At 35.6% G+C, this 24,983-nt stretch overlaps 1 protein-coding gene across 4 annotated transcripts in view; it reads left to right on the top strand.

The window, feature by feature from the left end:
* TBC1D5 (TBC1 domain family member 5) overlaps positions 1 to 24,983 on the top strand; it is a 319,471-nt gene that overhangs the window by 165,052 nt on the left and 129,436 nt on the right. For all 4 annotated transcript variants that reach the window (XM_064673504.1, XM_064673496.1, XM_064673525.1 and 1 more), the window contains 5 exons: positions 9,922 to 10,030; positions 11,785 to 11,874; positions 11,973 to 12,044; positions 14,368 to 14,435; positions 19,909 to 20,011. In XM_064673504.1, the coding sequence (XP_064529574.1) occupies positions 9,922 to 10,030; positions 11,785 to 11,874; positions 11,973 to 12,044; positions 14,368 to 14,435; positions 19,909 to 20,011 (442 nt within the window). The remainder of the gene's footprint in view (positions 1 to 9,921; positions 10,031 to 11,784; positions 11,875 to 11,972; positions 12,045 to 14,367; positions 14,436 to 19,908; positions 20,012 to 24,983) is intronic.

Consider the following 24,983-nt stretch of genomic DNA (forward strand, 5'->3'; position numbering starts at 1 on the left):
CTCTTCCTCCTTATTTCTACCCCTTTCCAAAAGTGGGTACTGAAACCAGTTTGATTCCTCTTTGACCTGTGGCTTTTCTTGGCAGTTGAGACAGAAACGGCTACGTAGCGTCCATCTTTCTATGTTAAACATAGTGCAAAGATTTATACAACTTATATACCGCCCCTCCTTGTGGAAAAATTTGCCTTAATCTATTAGGAAGCAGCCATTTTCCATCTACACAAGCCTATCTGGTCTTGTTGATACACAGATGATGTTACTTTATTGTTTTAATTTTAAGCCACCCCTGTGCAGTTATAATCTTATTTTTCCTAACTTTGTTCACTGTGTGTCCTTGCATAATCAAGACCTGTAAAGATCAAGCTTGTTTCTATTGGGTTTTTCAAATATTTTGAAGTACAAAAATTTGGGAACAGAAGGCAAAGCAGTGAAGTTGGCACTGCACCTTCAGTCTGTAAAGAGAATTCTCAGTGCTTGAATCCTTCCTGTCTTTCCACGAGGAAGTAGTAAAAGTGGTATCCATGTTTATTTTGTCTTACCTCAAACCATTTGCTAGATGCTGTTCTGGTTTATGTGCAAAGAGGCCTTTTCAGTATGAGGTTGATTTTTTTTCTAAAAGCCTGTAAACTCTCTCCTTGAATTTTGTGATTCTTCTAAGAGATTGTCTTTGTAATGTGCTAAGAATCTTTTTCTGGATGTGGTATTCTGTGCCAGTACTCTCATTTTGTCCGTGTTTGTGATGTCGTTAGGAATTCCATCTTGCAAATCTCTGTTTTCCAGCAAGAGACAGTGACTCTTTGCACTGATCACAAGTTCCCTCCAACATTTTTTTTCTCCAAATCCTAGAAGATTACTGTCATACCTATTGCAAGCTTAGACTTCTGGTTTTCTCTGAATTTTTTTAAAATTACTTTCCTTCGTTTTCCTGTTTAAGGAGACTTACATAATATCCATCTCTGTCTTGTCAAATTTCTTTTATTTACTGCTTCCTTCCACAGCTGATCCTCTCTTCATTCCTTGCCTGGTGTTCTCAGGAACTGCCAAATGATGTCATAAGACAAGGAAGACTTAATTGTCATTAAGGAACTGAAAACGTACATGCAATTTACTTTTTCTAAGATACAAACATTTCAACAGATATAAATCGTGGATTTTTTTAACTTTTCCAATGAAAATTACATTACTTTCTAAAGAAGTAAAAATGGTAATATAGACTTGCTTTTTGTTTGTATGCAGTGTGATAGGGGAAAGTAAACTTAACAAAATTAGTTAAAGCTTGAGATACTTTCAACAGAGAATCAGAAGAGAAGAATTGAGTGCCAACATCTTTTATTGGCAGAATGGTTTTTTTAGTGTATTGGTCGTGAAAAGGAAAGACTTAGTACAAGAAGAGAGACTATGGAAGAGAGAATGGTAGTTTCTTTCTAACTTGCATAGAAAGCAAGTGTAAATTTTAGTTTACTCTTATTCAGTTGTACTTGAAAATTGGCATGTATACTGCTGATACCATATTCAATTGATGCCATGTTTTCCCTTACTAATGTTTAAAGTGTTCTTCATTATGAATTTCTTTTCCACTCTCAATGGTCTTTGAACTATCATAGCAATTCGGAGATGTGACTGAGGGCTGGAGGGAAGCAAATGTCACTCTTGTCTTCAAGAAGGTTGGATGCAGGAGGATGCAAGAAGGATGCAGGAAACTAGGCCAGTTAGCCACACCTTGATGCCAGGGAAGGTGATGAAGCAGCTGGTATGCTGGGGGCTGGCAAAAGGACCCAGGGGTCCTGATAGGCGTGAAGTTGAACATGAGGCACCAGTGCACCTTTGCAGCAAAGAAAGCTAATGATGTTCTGGGGTGCATTAGCAAGAGTGCTGCCAGCAGATCAGAGGTGGTGATCCTTCCCTTGTAATCTGTATCTGGAGTACTGTGTCCAGTGCTGGGCTCCCCATTCCAAGAAAGACATGGACATGCTGGAGAGTGTCCAGCAAAATGCCACTAAGATGGTGAAGGGACTAGAGCATCGCTCCTATTAGGAAAAGATCAGAAAGCTGGGAATGTTCAGCCTAGCAAAGAAAAGGCTCAGGGGATCTTTTCAAAGTCTCTAAGTATCTGAGTGGAGAGTATAAAGGAGACAGAGACAAGCTCTTTTCAGTGATGCCTAATGACAAGATCAAAGGTAATGAGCACAAACAGAGATACACGAGGTTCTATCTGAACATCAGGAGGGACTTTTTCTACTGTGAGGGTGACAGAGCACTGGCACAGGTTGTGGCATCCCCTTTCTTGGCTGTATTCAAAAACTGTCTGGAACTGGACATATTTAGAAACGGTCTGGAAATGATTCTAGACAGCTGGCTGTAGTTGACCAGATGACCTGCAGAGGCCCCTTCTAACCTCAACCATTCTGTAGCCCTATTATTCAAAACCCTGAAAATGGAATTATTCTGTTTTAAGTCAGGAGGAGGCATCTGTGGCAAGAACAGAAGAAAGAAGGTCTGTATTCATGAAAAATACTATTTTCTAAACCAAAATTCAGTGCTAAAGTAGATAGCATGAGCAGCATAGCATATGAGGTCAGAAATATCAGGCGGCAAAAATTTCAGGAGTATTTTGTTCTTCTTTTTATGAAAAGATTTTCTTCTTTCGTTAGCATCGTTAGTCTCATAGTAAACTTGACAAAGAAAGGGAAACAATTTTGGGGGCTGTTGTTGAATTGCTGTTATGATTTTCATTTTGGCCCCAAAACTTTTTCACATTTCTGCCTTCTAACACAAAATCTGGCAATAATGAATGTGAAATATTTATTGAAGTTCTGAAGGTCAGTGGGTCTGAGTAATGCAGTGAACTTCATTGTTATTCATTCAAAACTCAGAACTCACATTCTTTTTGCAGAAACTTGACTGACACTGAAAGATGAATGGCATTGAATTTTTTCTTGATGCTAAGTACATGTTTTAAGATCTTAATCATGTTGGCATTAGCTTTTAGTTCATGAGATGCACAATGACAAAAAAGCAAGAACATTTGTCACAGAACTGAGTGAGTTAACTGTGTTTAGCAGCAAGAGAACCTGGAGAGGATCAGTTCTGTTCTGAATACTACCTCAGTGCTCCCACAAGCTCAGTGGGATTTTGTATTAAAGAATTGTGTACTAAGCTTTGTAACTGAACTACTGAAGGTTAAATCAGATATTGTGATTTTTCTACACTCTGCTCAAAATACATCTGATATGTGATTTCATTTTGGTTTATAAAAAGCAAGCAATCAAAAAAACCCACAACTTAGAATGGTATGTAAAACTTGAATGGAAGATGGCAGGTTTGAAGAATTAGTTTTTAATCCAAAGAAGCTTGCAGATAAAAGATTTTTTAAAGTAATGTACAATTAAAATAAATCTAAATAGCAAAGAGTTGCTTTTAGTGAATCTACATGGTTTTCATTGATGGTAATAAAACCTAGTCAGTTCAAGAGATTAAAGTTATATCATGAAATCACTCATTTTCTTATCTCATTGCATGCAAAACGGACAGATTTACAAAATTAAGATGGAATTAACTGACTAGAATTTTGCATTTGTCACCCTGCACATCATAAAATCATCCAAGTTTTGAACTTGGGTGCATTATTGTTAAGTATTGCCATAAAGGTGTGAGTAACCACAATGCAAGTGTCTCCCCTCTCCCTATTACATCTGGTTTTTAGTTGGGTGATTTGTAGAGCTGTAGCTTTTAACTTCTGTTATGTCCTACAGGAAGCTCTTACCTTTCCTCTTTCTCAAAGAATGCATGTCTTTTTGTATAATGAGGCTGCATGCATGTGAACACACAAAATTCACAGAGCTCTGCTTAGCTGTGGGTATGAGTTAGCAAGAGGTAAAACAGCAGAAGGTAACTATAGTCAGGAGAAGTAGAAAGTAAATGTTGTTCGTGTATATGCAAAGGATTTCAAAGGTGTTGAGGAGATTTAAACTAGAAAGCTTTGACCCTGCAACTAGCAAACTCAGTTACAATATAAATATAAAAATAAAAATAATTGAACATAATATCTACATTTTGTCTCACCATTCTGTAAATGCATGCATAAAGTAATGAGTAGAGGAAAACAAGGTGGTGAAATTTGGACTCTGAAATGGCTGTAACAAGAATTCTTCTACGAAAGTTAAACCATTAAAGGGTTGGAAATTATGTGCTTTCTCAGGGCCGAACCTGGGTCTTTGACTGAGAACCACTAAGGTGAAGTGGACAATTTGGAACATGGAGAAGGGTATCTCGGGGTTCTGCATCGGACTCGGTGCTGTTAGGGAACGTGGTGGCAAAGCATCCTGCTGCCACTGCAGCCTTATTTCAGTTCCCTGAACTGTACTACAAACATGCCAGTAGCTTAAAGAGCATAGCTAACTAATAACTAAGTATTTGCTGGAATGTTTGCCTTAAGAAAGTGATTTTACCTTTCTTCATGCGACCCTTTTTACTGTATGTCAGCCGAAAGTAGATGAAACCTGAATTGTTTAGAAAAATATGCCCTTTGAATGTTCAGCTTCTCAGCAACACAGCCATGCATATTCACACTTACATGGCTGTTAGCTCTGCCCTGTATCCTGAGGCAGGACTTTGAGAAACAGAGGAAAATACATATATTTTGCAAGCAGATTGGTAAGCTTTCACATTAAAGCTGTCAAGTGGATTTTCAGGGTAGCAAATAAAAATCTGTGTGTTTCAGAAATGTTTTTTAGAAATTCTACTTCTTATTACTTGATGATACCTTTCAATTGTTTTTTTCCCCTTTGTTTTTATAGAATTAACTCTGTCTTTATTACATTCCTGGCAGTTACCTCACTTTTTTCTCAACTGTTGATTTTATGGCATAATAAATAATACAAACGCTGCATGTTTCTTGGATTTATGCAGTATGTTTGAAAAGAACTGTTGCCTCTATTTAAATGTAGATATTACTTTCACTTATTAAAGTTCCTATCAATGAATACCTCATATTGCAAAACATATGACACAATAATTTGAGAATTTGTTTTCTTTCTGATGCCCTGCTCAGTAGCCTGTTGCTTCATTGAGTGCCTCTGGGGAGCCAGGTTTGGGTCTCAACATTTTAAAAAGCACGTTCTGAAGATGAACAAAAAACAGTATAAAAACATGAAATTGGCTTTTCTGGAAGCACACACACCATTATTTTAAGATGATTTTGCCAATACTAGCAGCACTGCTCAAGAATTTTCTTTGGATCTCTATGAGGCTATCCATTTTATCCTTTAATATTCATGTAGAGAGTGGCATAAGCTTGAGATTTAGATTGAAATCTCAAATATGTATGCAAATGTTCGTACCTTTCGTTAGTATTGCAGTATTCTGCTTTGGACTGAGAAATATTCTTTGTTATCTAAATGTTGTTGTAAGTATTAAATTGGTCTTGTTTCATCATGGACACAAAAAAGGATTTCAAAACTTGGCATGGAATATTTTAAAAATGAATGAGACAAAATAATGATACACACTGTCTGATGACCTGATAGATGCTGGTTTCTTTGCTACCTGCAATTTCACCTGAAAGTGAAGTAGTTATGGACAGTAATATTTACCTGAGCCCCTCTCAGTCACAGAACTGAATCTTTGCCCTTTTTCAGTGGTGTATATTATAGTTTAGTGTGGCTGTTCACATTTTTACATTTCTATGAGTTTTAGTGTCTTCCACCAACACAGAAAGAATCATGTCTTGCAGAATATACCACCTAAGGAGTCCTTCTGCTGTGCCTTTTGCAACCGGACTTGTCTATCTCGTATTGGCCTTATTAGCCACCAACGCGCTTGTGACAAACGTGGGTAGAGCTCTCCCCAAATCTTCGTTCATGAAGCCCAGCCATGATGATGATTGTCTTCCACAGAGTTTGGTGTGGTCTGAACATCATACTACAAAAATACTTCTTACACTAGCTTTAAACTTCAGCAGGATCTGCATTCTTACATAGCACCAGCTTTATCCTCTAAATTGGTAAATGCAGAAGTTAAGCAGCAGTAATTACTGTCTATGCTATACCACTCTCCCTCAACTGTATTTCTTCCTGTTCTGAACAGAGTGTTTATTTTGAAAGGAGCTTAGGTGGGCTGCCATTCTTTTCTTCTACATATCTATGCTTGATGTATTGGTTTTACCATTATGCTGCAGATTGAAATTTAGCAGCAGAGCCAGAGACAGATGTTCTGCTTCTGCCTATCAGTGGAAGAAACTCTTTGTTACCTCTCTCCAACACTGCACCAGCTCACTGTCTTTTACTAAGATGCTAGACCTTAGGTATACAAATACCTTTTCAAAAATGGTATTTAAGTGCACGTAAAATTTTACTTAGACTTCCTGATGTAAAGTACTGCTCCTTGTGCTCCCTTCTAACAGTCAATTGAGGGAGACATTTTTGTTCCAAATCTTTGAACTTTTATATATGAAAATCTGATGTTTGTAATTGTCTTAACAAGAATCATATCCACAAATCATTTCCTGTTGGAAAGAAAGAGAAAAATATGCTTCTGTATATGGTTTGCTCAGAGGTCAACCTCATTTCTTATAAGAAAGAGTGTGTATTACAGCAGACCACACTTTAAAATTTTTTGGCAGAGAGATTTAAACTTTTGTGGGTATGACATAAGTGTATGTTTCATAAGATGGAAAGGAACAGATGAGAACTATGAACAAATCTTGCAGAACGAATCTGCAACCGTCATCCCTTCCATTGATTTGCCTGCTTTTCCATTCATACATATTGAGCACTTTTCCCACTTTGAAGTAATGCAACTGTCCCTAACTCATGCCAGTAAATATTTTACATTGGACAGTTACTGTATAGATATAGCATGATAAATTAAGTTTCTTAAAGAAATGTTGATCCAATAATTTTTTTCCTCATACAGGTCTTATATTATGTGTATCAATTATTATGAATAATAGATATATACATTTAAAACATGTACATTAGAATATTAGACAGAATAGTTAAATAAGAATCTAAAATGAAAAATATTTATAAAATAATCATAAAACATTTGCCTTTGTTTTAATTGTACAACCTAAAGGTGGTATTAACACCTGATTATGCATTTAATTTTCTAATTTGATTAAAAACAGTTACATGTGCTTATTCATAGTTTAGGTGGTTCCAATTGGCTCTTAAAGTCTTTTACTTCAGTGAAGCAAATGGGGTGTGGCAGACTCAAGTTCCAAGCTTCATTGCTCATTTCACTTTGACCAATGGGTTTTCTGCAATCCTGGATTAACAAGGCTCTTAGTTATTATTTTGCATAGTAGGGCTATATAATTTAAAATATTATCTTTTTAGAATTGATTGCTTGTTGATATTACAGTGTCACCACTGTTAAAGCAATCTCTAGAATTGTAAAGCTTATTTTATTAGCCTTCATTCAGAATATTTGAGATGTGAATTAGTGAATGCTGTTCAGAAAGGATTTTAAGTATCATTCAGCTCTACTAAAACTGAAGCAGATTCCAGCTTCCAAATAATTTTTTTTTCAGTTGCTTATAACTTTTTTTTAGTGATCCCAGCAGCCAAGGGGGAATGCAGAGGAGATATGATCTTGCCAAATTTCTTTTGGCTGTTTTAAATGTAATTTGGTTCCAAACATGTTCGGAATTGCATTACAAATTAAAAAAAAAAAAAGGCGTAATATCTGCCCTAATACAATTTCAGAAGTGTTGAAATTACTTTCTTACTGTGTAGCAATCGCATCCAGCAGTTGGTGAGAAAAATAACCTGAAGAGTTTCTTTCCTCTCTGCTCTTTCTCTTCGGAGTCACACTGACTGAAACCTTTTGCTAACTCAGCTGACACACCGGCATTTTCAAAGACATTGTGGGAATGTCATCCACTTGGAGAACAATGTGAATAGCTTCAGAGTCTGACCTGTTGTGTGCGCAGGGGAATGTGTCAATCTTGAAACATAGCTACCTTAGGGAGGCAGCTTGGCAGTAGTTGTAATGGCCAATGATGCTACAAAATTCACAATGGCAAATGAAGAATATGATATGTGATAGAAACAGGAGGGTTATTTAGATAGGCATAATATACTGTAGTTACTGAAGTATAAATGACTGCGAAAGGAAGGCCCAGATTTTTGTCAAGCTGTGTCTGCTATATACCATACGTTGTATTTAAAGGAGGCAGAATCATGGTAAACAGTCGCAGGCAGCTCCCTGCAGAAGATGAGGATGTGTAGGAGACAGGGAGACAAAAGTTACCAGATAGTCTTTCTGACTTGGATAATGAGGGATGTGGTGAATGAAGGAAGCTGCCCCCCTACCATTGGAACAACTTGCTGCTCTTTCAGTCATTTGGGGATACTGGCATTTGGGAGAAGCTAAGGGCAACCCTAAGCCCTGCAGGCTATCACAGCCTTAGTCATCTTTACCCTCGCTTTTCAAAGTAATTAATAATCAAGATCCAGAAGTAAACACACTATTTTTTTTATTTGGGGTTTTTTTTAGAAGATATTCCTAGCTGAAATGTGGTACATTGACAAACACAACACTTTTGGTCTGGATTGTGAGGTTGCTCCTGTCACAGAGAAACATGATCATTATTTCCTGGCTAGCCAAGTCCATTCCTCAGTGATTCTCAGCGACTCTGTCTTATAATTACATTTTAAAAACCTCACTCTCACAATTCCACTTAAAAGAGTGAAAACTATATAACTTCATCTTGCATATATTATGGGCAATTTGCAAAACCAAAGTTTGCTAGTACTTGGTATAACCCACTCTGTGACCCTCCTTAGTGAAGGAAATCTGATGAGATCTTAGCCTGGAGTCATAATAGTAGTTTCCCTCTTCCTGGTTTCATTACTGCTTTCCCAGGGAGAGATAATAGTCTCCCATGTGACAAGGAGAGAAGGAGATGTTCACCTTAAGGACATGCATCGAAAATAAATCTGAAACACATTTCCTTGTACATAACCCAGCTCTTTACCTTGAAATTGCCCTTTGGATTTTAGAGTGGTTGCAGAAAGTCTGTGAGCAAGTCTTGGGCTACTAAGACTATTAGATGGCTTATACTGTTCTTGAGATTCATTTCAGTAGAAGGTGCAGGAAATATAGGTTTAATTCTTTTATTCAAACTCAGTAGATGGTTTGGGACAATTAATTTCCAATTGTTTCCCAGTAGAGCAGATTTACTTGTATATTAATGAGGCACAGGTGTTAGGCCCCTGGTGCCTGCATGCCTGGGAGGCATATTTAGGTTGTTTATCTAGTCAGCCATAGGTACTGCAAGGTACTCAAGCTTGCCTTTAACAGTTTATACAGTGAGGCTTTTTAATTTTTTGATGTTTTTTTTTAAATTTGCTAGCACCTGTTAAAATTTTAAAACTGATCATGTAGAAAGAAGTAGAAGTGATTTCAATAGTAAATAGCACTAAATGTTGAAGAAAGTCATCTTCTATGATGCTTAACTGCCCAGCTTGACATTAAGAAGAAAAGAAGGTTCATTTAAGCAAATACGTCATGTGAAGAACTAATACAGTCAACAGTATACTTTTCTGTTGCATATTTTTGGAATAGGTACTTCTTTGTCTACAGCTGAAACATGAATGTGCTTATATTAATATTCATTTTTCTTGTTTATTCACTGAACTGCAGTACCAACATTTTAGAGGAAATGGAATAGCCTCCATAGACATTATGAATTTCAGTAGCTGGCATAATTATAGCGATCTACATATTCATTAAATCCAAAGAAGAAATGTGTCCAAAAAAACAGCCATGCGTTTAGAAGTGGTACACAACTAAATATATACATTTAAAAAAAGTTCCTTTCCTCTGCTTATCCTAAATTGTGTAGTGTCGTATAGTCCTTAAATCAGCTAAGGCTTTTTTTTTTTGTTTAAATGTTCATTCCTTTTGCTTTTACAGTAAAGAATGGGAAGAACTATTTGTAAACAACAATTACTTGGCAACTATACGGCTGAAGGGGATTAATGGGCAGCTGAGAAGCAGCAGGTTCCGTAGTGTTTGCTGGAAGGTAAGAAGAGAAAATATTTATTTACAGTTTGTGGTTGCAATATATCAACACATTACCTGATGTGCTGGAAGATTATTGATGCAAAGAATCATGAATTTTCCAAGAGACTTCATCCCAATGTTTTCCTACTCATTTTTATAATTCATAGAACATTTGCTAACCACATCAAGTTGCTTTAAAGCTGAATTGCAGGTGATAGGAAATGATTCCTAGGGAAGAATATCTTTGTGCTGGTGGTATGTTTAGAATTGAGTGCTATACAACCATCTCTCCTCAGTATCTGTGCGGTGAAGTCACGCGCTGAAAATAGAAAGGAAGTTTGCCTAAAAAAATTTTTTTTGTGGAATTGGGACTTCTTTAAAATCAATCTGATGCTTTTGCTAGCAGATTTTACCAGTGAAATGAGAAAATTAAGACCAACTCCTCTTGGATTGGTCTGGATGGAGAGGGACGCCAGTTCTTCTAGAAACACAACAGGTCTTTGGGAGTCTCTTACTGTATTTTATTTACAGGGGAAGGAAGAGAGAAAGAAAGCAAACTAATACTGAAATGCTATACGAAGTCCAAACAAATTTTGTTGCACTGTCATCAGGTCTTCTGTTGTGCACTAATTATGATAGTAGAAAACACTTTCCCTGGTAGAGTTGCTGTATGTTAACTCTGATCATTTAAATTACCTCACTTGGAATTTCTCAAGCATCACTTTGGCACAGTAACCTATAAAAAAGAAATATAAAATATTCTTTGTATATGAATGAAAGACAGTGGGAAATTGAAATTTAAAATGTATGTAGCATTTAACTAATTTCAAATTATTGAAAATACTTTATTTAGGAAGCCAGATGAATATATGCCACAAACATTGTTTTACCAGTTTGCTACTTTTTGAGCTTCTAAATTAGGAGGTCATAACTCAAAACCCTGAAATAACAAAAGCATCAAGTCCTTCACTGTCAACTAGTTAAATCAAGGAGTGCTTTTATTTTAGAAATAAGGCAGGTTTATTTACATGTCCCAATATGGGTTAGAGCTCTGTTTTAAAAATATTATCTGTATTTTTGTTAAGTTCTGAAATTTTAAGGGGTTTTTTTAGTAATTTAGGAAATTTTTGTTCGTCAGCATTTACTGTCACTTAGCACCTTACAATGTGCAAATGAAAACATTTAAAAAGCAAGAAAATACAGGTTTTTTCCTTGTTTCATATGCAATTAAATAGTATTTTCCAATGGGTGTTTCTTTCTAACCCTTTTTAAAGAGACATGTGAAAGATCTGAGATGTAGTCATTCTCAAGGATGCAAAGTTGACTTAACTGTCTTGCAGAATTCTAGAACTTGTTTCTTTTCTTAGGTAGGGTGTATCTCAGTGCATAGTTTCTGCTCTACATTCATGTTTGGTTTTAAGCACCTTGCATTAGGTCATCAGTGTTATGTAAATAAAGTTTTCTATCTTTATTTTCATCTCTTTCCATTTTGTGTCTGCCTTGGAAGTCTCAATCAACTTTACTGAAATTACAACAATTTACAAAGCTTGAGTTTGTGGCTTCAGTCAATTCTAATGCTTTTGTTTCACACCGTAAAACTGCTATTGTTTCTAGCTACTTATTGATGGATGGGAAAGTACTAAAATCGGGAGTATTTTATAGGTCTTTGCTTTCTCTTTCTTTCTGAGACAGTGTATGCTATCTGGTAGGATTTATATGAAAAGCTATGTAAAATTGATGAAATTTAATGAATTTATTTTGTTTTGCTGATAGTTATTTCTAGAGGTTCTACCCCAAGATAGAAGTCAATGGATTAAAACTACTTCAGACTTAAGAACTTCTTACAATAAGATCAAAGAAATTGTAAGTTGGTACAAAACTCTATTCTCATACTTTGACATAGATATTAATACTTATAGTATAACAGAAGAAGATTTGATTTTTTTTCTGTTTTTACCTAGCACATTACAAACCCTCGGAAAGCAGGACAGCAGGACCTGATAATCAACAATCCACTCTCTCAGGACGAGGGGGTAAGTTGACCCTTGGTTCTATTAACACATACTACTAAAATTCTCATCATCTTCATACTGACACAAGGGAGTTCTTGCTGAAGTAGGCAAAACGGCAGGTGCTGAGATTTCCCTCCTAAATATCCAAACTGGCTTGTGTTAACAATTGGTTCACAGGTTCTGCTGAACAACTAGAAATGCTCATTTCTATGTTGCTATTCTGATTTTTCAGGGCTTTTCTCAGGGCAGACTGTGATAAACAAAACATCAGTGCTGGACTATAAGTACAGTTTCACAGCAAATCCTTTCTTTAACTGATGTGCTTTTTATCACTGTGTGTTTTCATTTTATACATAAAATGGCTCTAGTTTAAGGAGTGTTTAAACAGTCAGTATGAAGTGAATGCTATTAACAGCAAATAGTGAAGCACCCTCCTCTGGAAGACTGTTCAGCCTTGGAGGTTTTTTAGGTTTTTTACTGCTTTTTGTTATACCTGAAAAGTTTTTCAAGTAGTTTATAGCACATATCTGTAAGCTTCTCTGTTATCATCGAAATTCTTTTTTATCAAATTTTTAAGACAACTTAATACCATGAAGCTGCATTTAAGAGTCTGCATTTAAGAGATTTACACCTGAAAAGACTGTCAGATTTCTTTGGTGATACTACTGTTTTGTCCACAAACGGAAGCCCATACTTTTGTTTGTAGTGTGGTACTGTGCTTCTTATTTAATTTAGGAGGAGAAAGCTCTGCAGCTGGTATAACTGTGCACGTCATCAAACTATTCTTGCATCCAGCTGGACAGAAAGTTGTGTCAAATGTAGAAGATTTAAAGTGTTTCTGCTGTAGTGTGTGATTTTACACAGTAATACTATCTTCTTTCTGCCTGTGGTTGTCTTTAGGAGATAGAAGACAAAGGTTAACATGTCAAGAGTATGTGGGAGGGGTTTAACCTGTGAAACAAAGTTACAGGCCAAATCAGACATAGGAATGAAGAACAAAGTGCCTTTGAGCCTCTGCCATGACTTGATGTTATACCCATCCAGCGTATTCAAAGTTTTCCTTCCTCTTCGCAAGGCAGCTTCTGTTTCCTTCATCCTTTGCTCCAAAGGACCAGGATTGGAGCAGGGACAGGGGAGTTTCAAGTGTGATCTAGCTGCATGAAAATAGTTGTGAGATACTTTATGTAAGACATTGTGAAGGATATAAATGCTTTTAAAGTTTGGGGGGTTTTCCTAGTTGAAACACAAATATAGAAGATAATTAACATTTTCCTTTTTTCTGTTTTACCTTCCTCTCACTAGATAACAGTAATTTACTTTCTCTTTGCTTTCTGTGGAGCATAAACCACCATGGCAAAGAATTGTTTGCAGGGAAGCAAAAAATTGTTGAAGTATTGTAGACACTCCCTTTGTACAGTATTTCATTCACTGGCGCTGATGCTATCTGAAAACTAACCTAATCTACATGAAGACCAGTATAAATTTTGCTCTTTCTGTATTTTGATCCATATGGCCAAGTTACCATCCCTTTACAATAAAGAATACATTTTGCAATACTCTTTATGGAGTGTACAATTAACAGCATTTTCTGACTTCTTTCAGGTTAGCTTTTACAACATATTTGTAAACAAAACACGGAAATGAAAGAAAGAGGATGAAAATGGTCACAGAAACAGATAGAGAAGAGGCTAAACCTACTTTACATTCTTTTATTTAATATTTTTTATACTGCAGTGAGCTTTAAACACTGTGGTTTTCCCTATCAGAACTTTTTTAGAATGCCCAATCTTGATCTTCACTATGTATTAGAATGATGTCATTTTCATAATATGTATTTGATCAACATACATTCCTTATTTGATTTTGCCTCCACTAAAACAAACTAGCTTGTTTTCAAACAATACCTTATTATGGATATTATAGCAGCTTCCAATAAAGTCCGTACATTCATAGGAGAAATGGTGTTATGGACCTTTTTCTTAGAGTGAGTAACTGAATTTTTTTCGGTTGAGTTGCTGGTTCTGGCAAGTTTGAGTTTACTCTGCCTTTCTAAATATTCTCCATAGGCCCCCATACCGGTAGCTCACGAACCTGAAGCCAGTGAGCAAATGGAATGAGCCTAGAACACGGATCCAGGAACTTGAATGTTTTTATCTGATCTAAATTGACTTTCTCAGATATGTTATACTGAGCACCAACATTTTTTATCACCTGTAATAATATTGATACACCTATCTACCAGGAATGTTGAGGATTAATTAGTTAATATTTGTACAGTACTTTGCTGATGTAGTTTATAAGCTTTAACTATTAGGTTTCATACAATTATTTTTCCTTATTTCAGAGTCTTTGGAATAAATTTTTCCAGGATAAAGAGCTTCGAGCAATGATTGAACAAGATGTGACAAGAACGTATGTAGATCTTTAAAGAAATTTCTTTATATAAATTTATAGTCTACATTTTTATGTGATATATGTTATACAGTGTTTTCCTGATTTTGGTTACTGTAAATGTCAGGTTTATTGAACATGAATGTGTGGAAACATACATTAAATGTATAAAAATACAGCTTTCATGGAGTAAAAAATGAGAAAATCTAGTTGAACATTAAATCTTGGAGATTTATTGGTATCATTGAAGAAAAGCTCTTCTAAATTAAGATATTAGGAGATATACTACGGTGTGAAATTTAAAGTAGTTTTCTGTATGAAGCAAAGAGAAGGTAAAAGAAACCGAAAGGTCTTTCAACTAAATTATAATCATAATAAAAGATTGAACAGATTACTTTCTTAATTCTCAACACTTAATTCCATCAATAAGAAAAAAGCAGTTTGTAATTAGTAAGGGAAATGTCATTTATCTGTAGAAGTTGAGCAGTTGTATTTTTATCATTTTTCTAGTGTTATTTGTCACATATGCCTTTTAAAATTTGTCCTAATATTACTGTGATTATTTTTTCATCTTCTTGGCCCTTAGGTCATTCCTGATTAGGAAATTCCTTGAGTTACAATACTCAGTTCCTGAAAATATTTCTTTTCAGAGTGGAAGCACTGAGTGATATGTAAACATAATTAAATTCAATTACTGATTTGCTACTATGTGAAATTTTACTGTATTGCAAATATTTTTCCTTATAACTTGAAAAAAAGTGGTGATAGTCATAGATTTTACAAATCCCAAGCTCGCACATTTTCATTTACAGAAACCAAGTCATGCAGAAGAAATCATTGCTGTCTGGTTTTGGAATATTTTATATGTCCGTCCCTAGACCCATTCTTGAATGCATTTTGCCATGAGATGTATAATTAAAATCTGAGTATACTTTCATGTGCATTCTCACAACAGATGGTATTTTTTGTTTGTTAAAGGAAACAGTTCAGGATGTTCTAAGATTAAAATATATACATATCTAAACTATAATTGGAGAATGAAAAGTTGTATAGAGGTTATGGTAAATGTAAGACTATTATTTAAAAATATATATATACACACACAAAGTCAGGGCTCTCACTGTGGCAAATGGCAGAGTACTAGGCAGAGCAGTATTCACTAATATTAGTAATAGTGATAAAAGAAATTTTCATTTATGTATTTATACAAAATAATATCTACTTGAAACAATAGCGGTATACATTGTGTCATCAATAGTAAAATGAGTCAGGCAATGAAGAAGCAAAATTTCTCAGTGACATTAATATATATGATAAACTACATGCATTTATATGTAGACTTGTTGTTTGCCTAATCATAAAACAAGGTGTGCATTTTACGTATACACAAATATCTGTAAACTATAATTAGTGTAAGAAGCTGTAAGTTCTACATTCCTTGGTTATGGAATGTAAATACCCTCTCTTTTCATTTCCGTTCTTTAAATCAATTCCTGGTGTTTGAATTTAATTAATATTTTTATATTCTTTGTCATCTAGTTCAGTCCTCCATCATCCAACAGCATCAAGTAAACAATGCTGTAGAGAGTGGTTCTAACTGCACGAGAGTAGCAAACTAGAGTCCCAGCTATCAAAGCAGTAAAATATTTGCTCTATAATGTTTTTGTTCAAATTCCCTGAAGTAAGAATAGGCAGGAAAAGTGGCTAGAATTATGCTGTTAAAATTCGTATTGGTTTAAATTAGTTTAAATTTCAGGATTTTGTTATCTGAAAGGAAATGTGATAAAGCTTGTTTATGTGTGCATGTGTGTTCCTATGCATTTTGAGAATCCTTATCTCACCTAATAATTAGATCTGTAAAACCCTTGTACTCACAGCTGGACTAATCATGCTGTAGAGTCTATGTACCCATAGAATTCTAGGACACAAATCATCTCTTCCTAAAGTAAAAGTCTAGTCTGGTAAGTCACATTGTAGAGAAGTATGTTTTTCTTCGATAACTACAAAAGGCTTCCAGTTCACTGGTGCCTAACAAAACTGTAGTGTCCTAAGGTCAGGTGAGAGAAATGCAATCTGTAATGTTTACATACAATTTTTTGCCTGTTGCATAATAATAATGTCCAATATTTACAAGGAAAGGAGGGGAGGATATTGTTAAGTTAGCCCTAACTCATTAGTGATCGACATTTCTCATTAATTGGCTGATTTAGTTCCTGATTTATTTTTTTACTGTTGTTGAGAGGTTCAGAATGATTTTTCCTTCAGCTGTCTAGAAATGTGTGCTTCTGATTTGGAACCAAACACCATCTCTTTCTGTCTCAAGTGAGAGGCTTCTAAAAATGAGGGTGGGAAGGAGGGTAAGGGAATTTTACTATAATGCAAAAAAGCCTTACTTTAAATGTAGATTGTACCAACTGAGCAATACGAACCGAGTTATGACTATAATACTGCATTCTGTTGTTCCACTAAGAAAGGTGTGTGTGAACTAGCACTGTAGTAACTTGTACCAGACTAAAGATTGCAATGATTAATTACTGTCATTGAAAAGATGTACCAAAGAACGATGCTGATTTATTTTGTGATGATTAAGAAGGGAAGTGATAAAGAAGAATTTCAAAAAATATTCTGCAGAAATGGAAATCAGGAGATTGGCAGATGCTAGAGTGTTTAGCTCAAATCAAAATACCAGTTTACTTTTTGGCATCACATTGTATGCATAGGATTGTAAATGGCTAGATTTCATTACCGTCTTTCCAAGTATTTTAAGAAACCAAAATGCTTAGGGGGGCATTCCCAGTAGACTAATCAAGTGGATTAGTAGTATTTTTACATATTGGTCTACTTAGTTTCTGCATCAGGAGTAACAATCACAGTTTAGGACAGTGCAAGCTGTGTGAAGATGAGTCATGGTGGGTGCTGATGTTCAAAACTCTCCATCTCCCAAATAAAAAAAAGTAATTAAAAAAAAATTTCCAACATAAAAAAGGGTAGTGTACACCCTTCCTAAGTGTATGGAAGAAATGGGAGGAAACAGCAGTCCATTGATTATGCACATAGGAGGCAAAATCTAGTAAGAGGACCAACTGCTAGAAGGGAGAAAGCTTTCTTTGTACACCGATTTATTCCTTTTCAAAAAAAAAGGTGAGCAATGGAGGGGGCAGTTGTTGTTATTCTTTACTAAACCTTTGCAATTACAAGAGCATCTTCCATTTTTTCTGGTTAGTTGCTTTCCCCCTTCCAGCTGAGTAGAAGGGTTGGGGAATGCCAGGGGATTGAATCTGTTCACGAAGAAAAGATGGTCACTCCGTGGCAGCGGTTTAGAGCCTCATTTTTGTCTGCCACCAGATTTGTTTCATAGAGAATTTTTGTGCATCCTTTTATTTGTTTGCCAGCCTGAGTTTCTTCTGTGTCAAACTCTGGGTGCCTCTGATGTGGGGGCCCCTAAATTAGCTAAAGGAATGTTTTAAAAAATTATAACTAACTCACCCTGGTCTTCACTTTCAGAAAGCAGGGACTTGAATGTGCCATTGTTTGATTGTAGCAGTTGTGGTAAAACAGTCTAGCAAATTTCCCGCGTCCTTATGCAGTCTTTCTCAGAAGTGTAATTAACTTTAATATTCTCGTGTTCATGAAAAGCATTCTTACCTTGCTGATTTGAGGATACTGTATTTCCTAAGACAGAGCTTTAATCATAAAATGACATTCTCTATAAAAATCCATCCTGAACTGATAGTTCCCTCATGATCTCTTCTATTTACATTTAGTATAATTAATACTTCAACCAGCTTATTTCTGAGTTCGTTATTATCCTTTCTGTCACAATCTCTGGTATTACTAGATCCTCACAGATATCTCTGTGTATTTTTGAGTTTTCTTTGTTAGTCTTATTTTCCTCAACTTCATAGGGCAGGCCTGAATAACAGTCCTTCAGAAATAATCTCTTCAAACCCCTAAATTATGTCGATTGCCATCTGCTGTAATGCACTTTTGGTCTCAGCTGTGTCCTTCCTTTACAGTAATATGATTAGTACAAGTGCATACAAGTTTCCAAATGTTGGTCTACTGTTAGCTCCACCAGGTGCCAGGAAAATGTTACACCTCTCATCCCAGTGCCTCTCTCAGGACTTCAGCATCTCTGTATTTAAGCCACGGTGTCTTCTCTGCCTTGGCTCTTGATTCACATCCTTCATCCAGGGATTTCAAAGCACCTTTCTAGCACCTTTGTGAGATGACCACAGTAATTATCAACACTAATAGTCTTATCTGAAGTAATTTATTATAATTTCCTATGTTGTTTCTCTGTGACAGGCTTTACAAGAACCTTAATATAACTGGTCTAAAGTTTAGCACTGTAGCTCAGACCTGGGAAACAGGAAAAAAACGAAATTGGCTTGAGGAAACCTTATCTTCAATCCATGTGATTTAATTTTAAAACTGACAATATCAAACCCTTTATTTCAGCTGTCTAGCCTGAGGCCTACCGCTGTTGTATTTTTTAGTATTCTTCTGGTTTTCTTTGTCCAGAAAGACTAAGAAAAATCTTTACCTTTTCCTTTGTTTTTAGTATTCTACCTTTCTAGATTTTTTTGGCTTTATTTGTTATTTCTCTGTATAGCTGCAGAGCAATGTGATTTGAGGTGGTTGCTTTATGGAACATTTTTTGGCATCTGGTTACTTCTTCAGTAACCAGGAAAAGATCTTTGTGCACTTGTTCTAATTTTAAGAATGACCTGATAACTACTTTATTTCCTACCTCCAACAGTCAAGGAGCAGGATACGGAGGTGGGAGTTGTTTCAGAGTAGTCACAAACTGGAAATATTTACATTTTCCTAGGTTATATGCATGTAACAGGATTTTTACAGAAGCTTTTTTTCTTATTCTCACACAAGATCCACCTCTTTCTATTTTACTTAGGATATTTACCCTGCCAGATATCAAATTATTTCATAATTATAAAGTTTATTTGCAACAGTTCTTAAAGACAGTGAAATACCTAATTGTATTGTATCACAACAGATACCAATAAGAGATATGAGACTCTAGGATACTGGTTTTCATGTCAATTATGATATATTTTAATAATCTTGTCATTAGATAATAATATTTTTTCAAATATTCATGAAATATTAAACCTTTGTGTAAATCCTTCTTCTGACATACTCTCTTCCATTCTTCCTTTCTCCCATTGTATTTCATTCTTGCAGATCTCTAGCTTTCATAAGATTAAAAGGGATTAGTTATTTAAATATAACTGGTGATATCATCATATCTCTAGCAGACTGATGTATATTAAAGAACATGCATCATAATTTCGGTTGCAAAAAAAATGTAGCAGTTCTTTAGAAGTATTTTACTCTAGCAGCATCCACAATTCACAGAGCGGTGGGAAAGCAGACAAGGGAGATGCTCTTAGATAAAACCTTTCCTAGAAGACCAGCAACTGACATTCTGTGCACTCTTTTGTTTACTTTCACTCTATTGCTTCATTTTCAGCTTTCCTGAAATGCAGTATTTCCAACAAGAGAATGTAAGGAAAATTCTTACAGATGTTCTGTTCTGCTACGCCAGAGAAAATGAGCAGTTGCTTTATAAACAGGTAATGAAAATACTGTACAGGTGGCATTCATTGACTCAACATTTTCTATATGGTTTGACAATAATGTAGCTGTGTTGTATCTGAAGTTCTACCATAATGCTGAAGTAATCAAAGAGCTGTTTGTCAGCTGGATAGTACGAAAAGTAAGCTCATTGAATAACATATGCTTTTTCCTCATAACACAGTACCTCAAATTGTTTTCTTTAAGCTTGCTACATTTTCTAACTTCATATTTCTTTACAAACATCTTTTTCTTCAGTTGATTAAGAAAGAAAAAATCAAAGGCTTTCTCTGCTTAGGTAAAGAAAGAAAGTATATGGCAGGATTAAAAATGGTACTGAATAAACAAAAAGCATAGTGACTTCTGAAATTTAGGCAAAGTTCACTATTTTAAGTTCTTCCTCAAAGTGCTAAAGCCGTGTGCTATTTTAGTGAATAGATCCTTTGTCTAACTCTGTAGCATCCAAATACAATGCAGCTGACAAAATCCTCTTGACTGAAGGATAAGGCTGCTACAAAATAACACTTTTATAGTGTTACCTGAAGCAGAGTCTGCTCAAACGATTTTTGATAAAATGGTAAAGAAACCTTTAAAGTTGCACTAACTGTGCATCTACATGGGATGCAGCCTAAATTAATTTAACATTTTTCTGATGGTTTTGAAATAAGTGTTACCTTGATCTAAGTTCCTGTAGCAAGACTGACATATGCACAGTATCAACAAAAGTATATTTGTGTTTGTTTCTTTACACAATTATCTGTAGGCTGAGTAGGGACTGACAAACCGAGGGATACTCAGTGTACATGGACAAAAGATAAACTGTACAGCAGACAACTTCAGGTAGACAGAAAATTTTTCATGACAGAAATACAGAGATTAAGTAAATGGGAAGAATTTTATAAGACAATCTATGCTTTTAGGCATGGTCTGTGACCACTGTTCTCAAGCCAGGCAACAGGGAATGTTTCTTGGAAACAAAGGATACATGAGTTGAAGGAACAGTTATTTCTGAAGAACTGTCTTACAGACTATATCAAAAATCCAATATATAGTTATCAAACATATGAAACATCTATCAACTGGTTCTCATCTCATGTTGGACAGACTGTGAGCAAGGAATAGTCTTGAAAAAATGAGATCTATCAGCTGTATTTTGAAGAGCACTGCTGAAGAAAGTACTTCAGCAGTATTCAGCCTCCTCTTTCTAGTGAATATAGGCCAGAGTACTGATGATGGGAAAATGGAAGAACACATTCCAGCTAATTTAGTCTATCATTTATTGAACAAGAAGTATTATTTTACTCTTTGATATGACTTAAAAGGACTTAATTACCCTCTGCTCATATTTAAAATCCTCTTGATTCCTTACCAAGAAATAATACCTTTCTATAATACCTATATATTCTATATAAGGACGGAATATTTAGCCAGATCAAATTTAAAAAAAAAAAAAAAGCCCTGTGTTTCATCACAAGCTGTTAAAGCTATTATTTTCTACTAGGTGACACCCCGTTTAACATAGACCATATTGTTAATAGTTATGGGATTTTATTGAATTAATGAGACTGTTATCATGTAGTAGAATGTCTTGCTGAGTTAATTGAAACTGCAGAGATTATATAAATGGTATTAATGAACTTTGACTGCCTGATGCCTCAGCTTTAATAAAGACTGCTTGGTGGGCTAAATGAACATAGGCAGATAAAAGAACAGGTTCAATTTTGTGAGCCTACAGGCTGTTGACAAAGAAAACTTCTTTACCTCTGTTTTCAGCTGGTGTGTGTCAGTAGTGTGGTAGTTCCGGGAAGGGGTTGCTACAGGATGAAGAGGAGAGGTGAAGTGCAGAAAATTAAACAGTTTTGGATCATGATTTAACCTCTCTGAAATGTGTTAAGTATATCACACAAGTCTTGTGGTGCTGTGCCTAGTCCATAAAATAGCAAATGATTGTGGTTTTCCTCTCTTTTTGTAGATGTGTTACTTTTATTAGGACCTTTGCTTTTTTCTTACCTCACTTTATAAGGGTGGCTTTGTTTGTTTGTTTTTTAAAAAAATAATGCTCCTTCTCTTAATTAGCTGATAAGAAATAGTTTGTGGTGGTGACAGGGTATGTTTTTTCCTTCTTTTATCAAATACATATCTTTTAGACAGTGTTCCTGATTTACTGTTTTTACCATTGACTCAAGCCCCACTTCCCTTCAAGCCTAGCATATATTTGAGAAATAATGAAAGTTACCATTAATTCGTCAGTAACAGATCATCTTCAAGTTGCTCTCTCCACAGTGACCTGAATACAAAGCTCAAATTAGGGAGTTTCTCTTCATATGCAGTTTCCATCATGGGGAATTCCTATGTCCATGAGAATTCTTCTGTCTCATTTGCATGACTACATACAAAAGCTACAACTGCCATTAGAATTATAAAACTTGGCCAGTGAATGAAGACTTTTGATGACTGTCTGTCAGTATTTGTCCATGTCTAATGTTACCTTCCTAAATATTTGAAAAAGTTATAGTTCCTTGACAATTTGCATACATAGAAACATAAATAAAGTATATTTGGAGTTTATAGCATTCTATTAAAAATATTACATAGCATCAGCATATAGTCTTAGAAGAAGCAATCAATAATGTTTGTTTAATATGCATATATGCATGCAAGTTGTCTTTGTAGTAGAGTTTGTGGGTTTTTTGGCCAGCGTAAAGTAACATTTTGTTTGATGAGGAAGAAGATATTTCTCTCCCTAGTCAAATGCAGTAGAATGTTGTGAAGCTGTATTACAGATTTTAAAGACAGAATCCTCTCTGGGATCACTGAATTTTTAAATAGCAGCTGTAAATATAGAGTCTAAAGAGAATAGTATATTGTACTTAAGAATATGTAAAAATTACTCCTAGAGTTCATCTGCAAGACTGGTGCCAAAATTTTGATCATAGTTACATGGAAAATAAATAGTGAAAATTAAGCTGAATCACTAGGCTAACTATTGTTTGTTCATGATTTGATTGCCCTTAAAGAAGTCAATATAATTTTGAAATGCATTGATTCACTTGTCATTGTAGAAATGCTGTAATTCTGGTTTTCTTTCTAAACCATAGACTGTATTATGAAATCAATACTTTGTTGTAGCTGGAAAGTGTCATAAAATTATCTGAGCTCTGTCAACTTACTTATTAACACTAAAGAGTTTTAGTAAACTGCAGCATTGAAAAAATATGTGTATGCATATTACACTGGTAGCTTTTCTTGCCAAGCTAAAAATCTCTAAACATTTGAAGTAGTCTTGTAACTGAAAGATCAGAGGTATCTTTTTGAAATCCTGATATTTCATCATTTGTTTGTTTTGCTTTTGTTATATGTGGGCAGCCACATTATGATTCTACTGAGTTGATACATTATTATGTTGGAAGAATGTGTGATATGCTTTTATCTTTTATAACTAATTCTTATTTTATGTCCTCTTTCTTTTCTTCAGCATATATGTTTACAGCTTAGGTGGTAGTTTTATTAGATAGTCAAGTTTTTGGCATTTCCATTTCTCCTATTTCATGTTTAGTAAATCAGGGCGAATAAAAGATTAGATGCGGAGCTGTTAATTAACCAAGGGCTGTACATGTGGAAGTACAACCCTGGTTATTTACAGTTTGTTTAAATATTTTTTCTACTTATATATTATCTAATCCTGGACCTTTTTCCCTGTTTCTCCTATTCCTTTCCCCTTGGTATGACCATAATATTTTAAGAAATCTAAACTTGTAAGTTTGTAAATTAACCAATTTGTTGTGTTTTACGTCAGCTTCTGAAATCCAATAGCTATTGGGTTTATTTTTTATTTTCCTAACTGAATTTCTATTTAGCCTTCATCTTCTGAAGTGGTCCCTCAAGGTTCAGAAATAGAAAGAGAAAGAAAACATCCAAACTTCAGCCCTACCATTGAGGCTATAGTGGTCATCTCAATCCTGAAGAAATTAAAATTATATTGCCTAGGATTTCAGTTGATGGCAAATAGAGAAATTGTCAAAACTCTTCTTTTTTTCCTCAACACTGCTAGGTATTGGAATTTCCTCTTACCAACAGAAAAGATCCAAGTATACTCAAAACAGTAATGATCTAGAGAGGGCTTCCACATCTACCTCTTGAGTCAATTTAAGGAAAATCCCCATTATTTCCGATAAAAGTTAAAGGTTTTTAGTAGTTAATGGATCTCTTTGATACATATGAAGCTAATAATCTAACTTACTGATATTGAATACTCCTCAAATGCTGCATGGAATATCAACTGATATACCAGCAAAGCAGCAGGGTAGCTCACAAGTGTGTAACACTTTCATTGCTCACGTCTGTCCATCACTGAAAGGGCTGGAAAAGCCAGTGCAGAGTATTCCTGACTTGGAACTGCAAGCATAAAAGTAGAACAGTTCCTGACAGGGGATGCATCATGTACTCCTGAAATGCTGATGAGCTTGACGGACCAGGCCCAGTGCTCCTTCTGCCAGCAGGATAGTGTTCCTGGAACCCCTGTCTGTCCAGAGCACCCATCAGGAGTTGGGACTGAGGCTCCACTTGGCGAAGCAGTTGCACCTTTGAACTGGAGCACTGCTGGCAGCATGCTCTTCCTCCTACAGCTGGGCAAGGACTCCAGCCAGAGCCAGTCCCAGCAGGGGTAGCCTGGGCACGTGGCACCAAGCCCTGGCTATAGTTAGTGGTTTTGGGCTGAGGTCAGGAGTTCTCTTCCATTAGTGATCCTTGTGTCCAGAGTCAGACAGTTGTCAGCTCTTCATCCCACATCCCTTCCATCACCAAAAGGCTCCCTTCCCTTCTTTTGCATAGCTGAACCCTGCCCCAGACTGTAGTTTGCATAACTCCTACCTGCTGTTCTAGTCCACCACTGGGATCCCAACTCCTCTGAGGTAACCGAATTCTCCAGTTGTGAAGCCCTAAGTCTTCCTTTTCCCTCATCTAACCTGAGGG

Source organism: Pseudopipra pipra, chromosome 1, assembly GCF_036250125.1.
Source record: "Pseudopipra pipra isolate bDixPip1 chromosome 1, bDixPip1.hap1, whole genome shotgun sequence".
In the NCBI taxonomy this organism is placed as follows: Eukaryota; Metazoa; Chordata; class Aves; order Passeriformes; family Pipridae; genus Pseudopipra; species Pseudopipra pipra.